The sequence below is a fragment of the Suricata suricatta genome, chromosome 12, assembly GCF_006229205.1.
Source record: "Suricata suricatta isolate VVHF042 chromosome 12, meerkat_22Aug2017_6uvM2_HiC, whole genome shotgun sequence".
NCBI lineage: Eukaryota > Metazoa > Chordata > Mammalia > Carnivora > Herpestidae > Suricata > Suricata suricatta.
Window position 1 is genome coordinate 25,723,779 of NC_043711.1, and position 9,002 is coordinate 25,732,780.

The following is a 9,002-nucleotide window of genomic DNA, read 5'->3' on the forward strand; positions in this document are numbered from 1 at the left end:
GCCATAAGTGGGATGGGGCTGGGTTCTTGTCTGTGGGGCCCATTCTGCCAGATTGGCACTGGCTGGGCCACCTCTGTCAGGGAAAGAGGAGGAAGGATGGCCATTTGGGATTCAGCAGTAAACAAGACAGAAAAAATCTCTGCCCTCATGGAGCTGACGTTATTGCTAGGAGGGACAAGCAACATAAACAAGTAAAATACGTGTTTGATGGGGACAAATGGTGAGGAGGGAAACTAAGGCAGGGAAGGAAGGCTTAGGAGGCGTGTAGGAGATGTTGAGATACAAATGGGTTGACCACAGAGGACCGCATTTAGAAAGAGCATTAGGAAAAAAAAAGAAAAAAAAACCCGACAAGACCTGAAGACAGTGAGGGGGAAGACTGCATGCTCTCTGAGGAAGGAATGCTCCTGGCTGGGAACAGAGGTGAAAAGGCCCTGTGGTGATACTGTGTGGAGGTCAGGCTGGTCTGGGCGGGGAGGCGGAACTATATGAGTGAGAAGGGGGCAGAGGGCAGTTGGTCAGAGGTCAGGAGGAGCTGGACAGGCGTGGCCTTCTAAGTGGCAGGAAGGACTCTACTGAGGGCAGAGGGAGGGCTCTGTGCGGAGGCGTGGCAAGACCTGCCTTACATCTTAACAAAATCACTCTGGTTACTCTCTTGAGACGAGGCGGTAGGGGAAAGGCAGAAGCAGGGACACCAGTAAGGAGGCCACTGCAATAATCCAAGCGTTTTGTTTCCCTCTGTGCAGGCACTCAGCAAATCCTTACGGAACGATGTGTGAATTATTGATGCCCAAATGGTGCGTGGACTATGTGGAGAAGATATAGAAAAACAGATCTCAGGCATGGGTTGCTGCTGGAGTTCCTAATCTAGTTAGTTTCTGGTGGGAAAGAGGAATCTGGATTTTCAGTACAGTCTGCTGGTCATGCTGGGCATCAGGGCTGGCCTTCCGTGTCAGGAATTTTCTGGCTGCAAATAACAGAGACTGACCAACAATGGCTTAAGCAAAGCGAGTTTTCTTTTTATTTACAAGAATTCTGGAGGCAGATGGCTGCTAGCATCGGCTTGGTCAAATGATGACAGGGTCAGTGTCTCCGAGAGGCTCTTGGCCTTTCTCATGGTAGCAAGATGGCTGTTGTGGTTCCAGGCATCACATCCTCAATCAAGGCAGGAAGAATGGAAGGGCAGGGAGGTGTTACCCATGTCTGCCTCTTTGATCAGGAAAGCAGAAGCTTTTCCTGAAGCCCCTGTCGACTTCCTTTTAAATGTCACTGGTGCACCTGGTCACATGTCACCCCAAGCTGCAAAGGAGGCTGGAACAGTGGGAATCGGGATTTACAGTCTCTACGGTGGGAGGCAGCTAGAGGGAAGGGCTTGGGACTGAGCACTGGGGGCATACGTGGGTGTCTGCCGTGGCTCCACGGGGTGACGTGGCGCTCGGGGTCCTTCTACTTCTGGGGCTTCGTCTCCGTGCAGCACCTCTGGGGACCGCTGAGAGAATTCCTAGCATTCTCCCGGAGGGCCTACCCCATCCTAGACGCTCTGTCTTCTCTCCATATGTCTGAAGGGCACATGGACTGCTGGGGGAGACTTCTCCGGGGAGGTGGTGGTGTTTATGCGGGGATTTTGCTTTAGCATCGCTCTCACCTGGCAGGCATCTAAATTAGCATCACCACGTTCTCACCAAGACACATTCAAGAGCCTTTCAGAGCCCCGCTCACACACACACTCAGGCAGCACGTCTGTATTTGCAGGGGCACCGCCCCCCCTCCCTCCAGGAAGAGGGTCCTGTCTTCGGTCATCCTCAAACTGCTCAGGTAGGAGTAAGACCAGGATGACCCCTTTCCTCTTGACCACCCCACTTTTGGTCAGAGAATGAAATAGCATCCCCGCGGCAGCTTTTTCTGGCAGTGTTTTTGGGGGGGTGGTGGTGGTGAAAGGAAATGCCTTTAGCACTGGCCTGGCCCCTTAAACGATGGGTCTGCAAAGCCAGAGGCAGGGCTTTTAGTCTTCAGGGGAAAAGCAGGCCTGGCTTATCCTCCGAATCCTTCAGAATGGGAGGGGAGGGGTTTCCGAGGAAGAATGGGTGAGTTCACTGAAGCTGGTTCGGGTGGTGGAGATGAGAGTGGGTTCAGAGGCTGGAAATGGGGACTCAGAGGAGCCAGTGTGTAAGGGTAGTGGTGGGGCCTTCACTGCTGGTGTTCCCAGAAGCCCACTGGAAACCACTGCATGTCTGCTCTCCGTGGGCTTCAGGAAAAGGTAAAACAGAAACAATTTTTTTTTGGGGGGGCCAGAATTCCATCAAAACAGTGTGGTAAGAAAATGCAGATTGGCAATTATATACATCCTCAGTGATGAGGACAGTTCTGTAACCGACACAATTTGCTAGGCAACTGTCTTCCCAGGCCTGGGGTCCCTGGAATGGGGTGGGCAATAGAGAGCCGTTGGGGCTCCGCACGCAGGGTCAGGAACCCCCTGGGCAAAGGTTCATGGCAATGGGGGACAGGGGTGGCTTCAGGGATGGTGTTTCCAGTATTTACCAGCCCCTGGCTGCTCATAAGGTGGTATTCAGACCAACAGCCATGGGAGCCTGTGAGCCCCGCAGAATCCCAGCCCCCACCCCAGATCTACTGAGTCAGAAGCCGTATTGTAACAAGATCCCCAGTGATTTGTAGGCACAATAAGTTTGAGAAGCACTGTTCTAGACTTCTGGGAGCAGGAAGGCTGCAGCCCTGGTTAGATGTGGTTACAAGGCCCAGGCAGAGAGGCTGTGGAGAGGACACAGCAAAAGCATGGGTTTGTGGGGAGCTGGCAAACTCTAAGAAGCCGACCTGGTTAGTCCTCTTCTAACCTGGCATGACATGAGCCCCAAGGCTGCCTTGGGGGCTGCCCTGCCCTTCATCACCAAGGACAGCTGAACTTGAACCATAGTCCCCTCAGCTGGCTTTCAAGGCAGGTGTTCTGAGATGTTCTATTTGGCTGCCCCACACATGACTGCAGGTAACACCACAGTCAAGGACATTTTCTGAGACCTGGGAGCTGGGCTGCCCAGAGAAGCAGTGCCTCATGAGGCCTGGGCAAAATGGAGGGCTGGTCAGGGCAAAGAGGTACCTATCTCTCCTTTTGCAATTCTGCCAGAAAGATCTCACTAGAGCTTAGGAGTCCCTGCAGGGCTTGGGAAAGTTCTCCCCAGAAGCAGCTTCCTTTGGGAGCAGAAGCAGTGAGTGCTCAGAAGGAAAAGCCTGGGAGCTTAGGGGCCCCCCAACTTTTGGTGGGTGTGAAGGAGGGCCCAGGTCCTCTGGGGCACTTTTATAAGAGCAAGCATGAGCATCACAGAAGTCCCCAGGCCCGGGGCCCAGGGCTGCCAGATACAGAAGGGCTAGAGGAGGGTGTGGGGGCCAGGGGTGCGCCGCACGGGCTGGAGCTCCCACAGCCCGCCCTACAGCGCTCTCTCTTCACTGGTCAGCGTGGCGATTCTCCGCAGGTTTTCCCTGACTTTGATAAATTCGGGGGCATGTTCCTCTTCCTTTTCTGGTGGTTTTTCCAGCTGAAGGAGAGAAGAAGCAGAGGTGTGGAGTGAGGGGGGCTAGGGGAGTTCCTGTTCCCCTGAACCAGTGTGGGGCCAAGGATCCTCTCTGGGGAAACAGTGCCGGCATCATTCTTGGCACCAGCCGAGTAGCTGGGGTGACCGAACATGAGACCGCGTTCTCCCTGTGAAGCCCAGTGCAAATCGTTTGCCTCACCTGGGCCTCAGGCCTCAGGTTGCTCATCTCTAAAATGGGAATGCCACCTGCATCGCGGCAGGCGTGAGAATGAAATCAGGATCCGCATGCACTAGATGGGGCTGGTCAGGAAACTGAGGTTCAGAGAAGGGAAGCCACTGGCTCAAAGTCACACAGCAAAGTGCATGGCAGAGTGAGGACTCAGGCCAGCTGGTTTAGCTTTATCTCCCCCCTCTTGCCAGCGGTGGCCACATGCAGACCTTCTCCCCGGGCCAGGAGACAGTCTTGCAGGAGGCTTGGGCCGAGGCTGGGTGCTCCCCACCCACCTGGTTCAGCCTCTGCTGCCGTCTCAGCAGCTCCTGCTCAAAGGGGCACTGCAGCCGCTTGGCTTCCAGCTCTTCCTTCTTCTTCTTGATGAGCTGGTTCCGCCTGCGGTGCTCCAGGACTCGCTGCAGCTCTGGCTTGCTGTCCACGCCCAGGCCCCTGGTGCAGAACGGGGAGGGGGGGGGCTGTCAGGAGACCTCAACTCCCCCCTCCCCCCCATCTCAGGGCTGCAGCCCCTAGTAACAACCTATATATACCCCTCTGGCAGCCCGGGAGGTGGAGCTGTTCCTGTCCCATTAGACAGAGACGGGAAATGAGGCTCCTAGGACTTAAGACACCTGTCCAAGTCACAGCCACGAAGGGGCTGAGTGATGATTTGTACCCAGGCCTGTCTGACTGCAGAGACCAAGTTTTATGTTATTTCTGGTTATGTTCTCAGGATAAGTTTCTAGAGGTGGAATTGCTGGGTCAGACTTTTCAAAAAGATTTTGGAGGGGCGCCTGGGTGGCTCAGTCGGTTAAGCATCCGGCTTCGGCTTAGGTCATGATCTCATGGTTCTGGGTTCAATCCCTGCGTCGGGTTCTGTGCTGACAGCTAGCTCAGAGCCTGATGCCTGCTTCGGATTCTGTGTCTCCCTCCCTCTCTCTCTGACCCTCCCCTGCTCGCGCTGTCTCTGTCTCTCAAAAATAAATTAAAAATTAAAAAAAAAGATTTTGGATACACATTTTCATCTGCCTCTTAGGAAAGGTTATTCAACTTATACTCTGTCATTGGTGTCCGAGAGCATCTATTTCTCCCCACCGTCAGCATCCAGTCTTCTTGCATTTGAGAATCTGGTAGGCAAGAAATAATGTCTGGTTTTCATTTGTGTTTCTTTGGTTATTGGTTCTTTTGTGAACTAACGATACCTATATTTTGTTCATTTTTTTCCTTATGGATTTATAAGTGATATGTATGTATTAATTTTTTGGTCTGTATTTATACTGCAAAGGATTCCTTGATTTATCTTTAGGTTTCAAAAAAATGTGGCAGTTTTTTTTGACATTAAAAGGGATGACTCTAAAAAATCATTTGGGGAAAATGCACATGATATACTAAGTAGTAAAAAAAGAATCCACCGACGATACAAACGGCTGTCTGCGATGAGGTATTGCACACAGCTGTAGATAGGATGAAAATCATAGCCTGAGCCAATACCAGAATAGGCCAGTAGAGGGAGCTGCAGAGACGCCGCTGCCTTCCTCCTGGTGCGGGAGGTATTTCCCAGGCAGCCTTCACATTCCCTCAATTACTGAGTCCTGGTCCCGCCACCTCAAGCCTGTCTCTTGCATTGCATCCCTGTCCTCTCTGCTCCACTCATGCCCCATCTGTGATTGTGACACCCCTGCTGGAGACCTTTTCCAGGTCAACACATCTCCTTTGGTCGACCTCAAAATCTATGCTCCAAACCCTCTGAGCTACTTGTTTCCTGTCTATTTGCACTTGCTCTTCCCTTTGCTAGGAACATATGCCCTTCCACTAGCAGACTCCCACCTCCTTGTCTGGCTGACTCCTTCCCACCCTTCAGGCTCTGGCTGAGGCATCCTCTCCTCTGTGAGGTCACCGTGGCCCACTCCCAGGTGCCTCCTCTGAGGTTCCAGGCCCATTGATGCCCCCCACCATACCACCTGGTTATGCATCCATCCGCACCATGTGGGCGGGAACTGGGCCCCATCCCCTCTTGTACCCCAGGTCTGGACACAGTGTCTGGCACATAGTAGGTGTTTAGTAAATGGGAGTGGAGGCTGACATGGAGTGGGTAGCTGGAAAGGAAAGCAGGGTTTTGGGGGATCACTGGGGGCTAAAACTTCACGGCTTCTTCAGTGACTCTGTGGGGGTACCCTCTGCCCTTCTCAGCCTCTAGGAGACCCAGCATGAGCACCAGCTGTGCCTTCCACAAGGGGCACCTCCTCAAGCCCCCGCAGGCCTGAGGACATGCCTGTCAGGCTGAGGCAGCCGAGCTCCATCCCTACCTTCTGTGGTTCATGAGCAGCTCCCGGTGCAGCTCCTGGTGGCTCCGGGATGCCTTCACAGGGTTCAGCAGCTTCTTGGGCTTGATGAGCTCTGGGTTCCAGTCCCTGTACTCGGGCCGGGCCATCAGGCCCCCGATGTCCGCCCGCTCCCTCTGGATCTCAGAATACATTGAGGCTGTAGAGACAGGAAAGAGGTTGGTCAGAACAGGGTCTCCAACTCACCCATCCCCATGGGGCACAGTTGAAGGGCAAAGGTTTCTTTCTTTTTTTAAAAAAAATATAATTTATCCTCAAATTAGCTTCCATACAACACCCGGTGATCGTCCAACAAGTGCCCTTCTCAATGAAGGGCAAAGGTTTCCATGTTAGATGGACTTCAGCCATGTGCTACTGTGCAGTCCTGGGCAGGCCACCTGCCCTTCTGAGCCTTGGTGTCTTCATTTGTGAGGCAGAAATAATCGAACCTCGGCACAGGTGTTGTACGGATTGGAGATGATGTTTGTAAGGCGCGCTGTAGGGGTAAATCGGTAACTGGGTTATGAAATATGGGGTTAGCCAGACTTTGGAGAAAACAATATCCTGTAAAAAGAATGAGGAGTTTCTGTTTTTCAGTGAGCTGTTATCAGAAAAAGAAAAGATATTTTAAAAGAGCAGCATGTATTTGTTAAATTTCGATAAAGGTAGTGATCAAAAGGATACATGGCCCCTTCTTCCTAGCTCCAAATTCTCTCTGGAAACATCCAGCTGTTGGCATTCTCCAGATCATAGAGGAGAGTATGAAATCCCAGAACGTCCATGTTTCTAGTGACAAAGTGATGGTTGTCATCTTTAATGCAGGTATCTGGTTTCTTGATGGCCTCACTTCTACCTCAGCAGCTTGAAATTTGTCAATTTACTTGAAATTCAGGCAGAGGGACTCCCTCCTCTACAGGCTCACTGTATCATTGAAACGCCGAAAAGAAAGCAAGCGTGTGTGCGTGTGTGTGTGTGTGAGACAGAGAGAGACAGAGAGACAGAGAAAGACTTCTTAAGAAAAAGTCTCAACAGAGGGCACCTGGGTGGCTCCGCTGGTTTAGTGACTGACACTTGTTTTGGCTCAGGTCATTATCTTACGGTTCATGAGTTCAAGCCTCGCTTCGGGCTCTGTGCTGACAGGGCAAAGCTTGCTTGGGTTTTCTCTCTCCTCTCTCTGCCCCTCCTCTGCTTGTTTTCTCCCACACCCCTCCTACAAATAAATAAACTTTAAAAGGCTTAAAAAAAAAAAAAGAAAATGTCACAACGGGATGACACAGCCTGGTCATCAGCTTCTTATAGTAATGAAAGTGAAAACTGAGGCAGTGCTCTGCTCCCTTCATGAATCCTGCTTTTCTGAAGTTGGGCCTCTACGATATGCCAAGCCCTGGCAGTGTCTGGTCTGGTATGTACTAGGTACTCAATAAGTACCTGTTGGTAATTGACAATAAACCTTTGAGGTTGTACAGATGAGGAAACTGAGTCTCAGAGAGGTTGGTCCTGGGGACCCAGTGCCTTTCCATGTGGCAGCTAAGGGGAGTGTGTTCCCTCTTTGCTCACCAGGCTCAGTCCCCTCTCTTGAGGACCGCCATGTGGCCTGTGACTAGATCCTCTCTCCCCGTCCCTCCTGCTGGGAAGAGGATGACAGCCCTTCTCTGCTGAGTGGCATTTTCTGGATAAACAGGAGTTCTCCAAGTGAACTAGATAGGGATGGTGGTTTGTGCATATTACCTACCTGGAGGTAGGTAACAGCTCAGTGGGGCTGGAAAATACAGGTGGAGGGGCTTTCGTAGGGAGGAGATTTGGAAGGCAACATGTCTGGGAACACAGACATCAGAGGGGAAATGATGTTTTGGGAATGGTGGCTCGCCAGACGCGTGTTTGGCATTTCTATTATTACCCATTGCAGGGTGCTGTTGGGAGGATTAAATGAGAGCACATTTGTGAAGGTGCTGTGTAAACTGGAAAAAGTGTTAATTGTTACAGGATATTTTGGAAGTGGCCAGATGAAGTGTCAGAGCATAAAAACATATCTGCTAATTTTTCCTTCTTGAATTCACATTCTCAGAACTGTTTCTAAAATGAGAATTCTAATTACTTCCCTTTCTTCTCTGTTTTTCATAAGGCTGTTTGTTTTCAGGTTATATCCTTCCCAACTCTTTGCTTTTTGAAAGTTGTGGTAGTATTTTAAAGTTAGGTAAAAAAATGGGTACCTGACAAAATAAACAGCTGTCTGTATCAACTCCCTCATCTTTTAAAAACGTGAATGCTGGGGCGCCTGGGTGGCTCAGTCATTAAACGTCTGACTTTGGCTCAGGTCACGACCTCCCGGTTTGTGGGTTCGAGCCCGGCGTTGGGCTCTGTGCTGACAGCTAGCTCAGAGCCTGGAGCCTGTCTTCAGATTCTGTGTCTCCTCTCTCTGACCCTCCCCTGCTCATGCCATCTCTCTCTGTTTCTCAAAAATAAATTTAAAAAACATAAAAATCAGAAAAATAAAAACATGGATGTTTTCCTTTTTTTTTTTTTTTTTTGAGTAAACTCTGCGCCCAGTGTAGGGCTTGAGCTCACGTCACCAAGATCAGGAACCATAGACTGAGCCAGCTGACACCCCTAAAAATGGGAATATTTTCTCCGTCTGTGAGCCTCAGTGGTCTGGGGCCATCAGAATACCCTGATTCAGACTGCAATTTGGGGAATTTTTCTCCCTCCTGCTGTCATTCCCATTACCAAGTCCCACCAATCCTTTATCGGAGTGACATCAGCTCTGCTCTCTCCTTCCTGTGTCCTGGCTGTCCAGGCTGTCATCACACCACACGTAAACAGCTGCTTCAGGTCCCTGACTGTTCACCCTGCCTCTTGTCCCTTTGTGTACCAAGCCTTCCAGAACCTCATGATGTTCATCAGTCACATCCTCTCTAAAATAACTAACCGTAA

The 9,002-nt window shown here is 51.0% G+C and overlaps 1 protein-coding gene across 4 annotated transcripts in view; it reads right to left on the minus strand.

Annotated features, from left to right (window-relative positions):
- Positions 1-998: 998 nt before the first annotated feature.
- FAM107A (family with sequence similarity 107 member A) overlaps positions 999-9,002 on the minus strand; it is a 52,148-nt gene continuing 44,144 nt past the window's right edge. For all 4 annotated transcript variants that reach the window (XM_029918416.1, XM_029918415.1, XM_029918418.1 and 1 more), the window contains 3 exons: positions 6,057-6,231; positions 4,047-4,203; positions 999-3,545 (listed from right to left, as the gene is read on the minus strand). In XM_029918416.1, the coding sequence (XP_029774276.1) occupies positions 3,438-3,545; positions 4,047-4,203; positions 6,057-6,231 (440 nt within the window). In that variant the 3' untranslated portion in view covers positions 999-3,437. The remainder of the gene's footprint in view (positions 3,546-4,046; positions 4,204-6,056; positions 6,232-9,002) is intronic.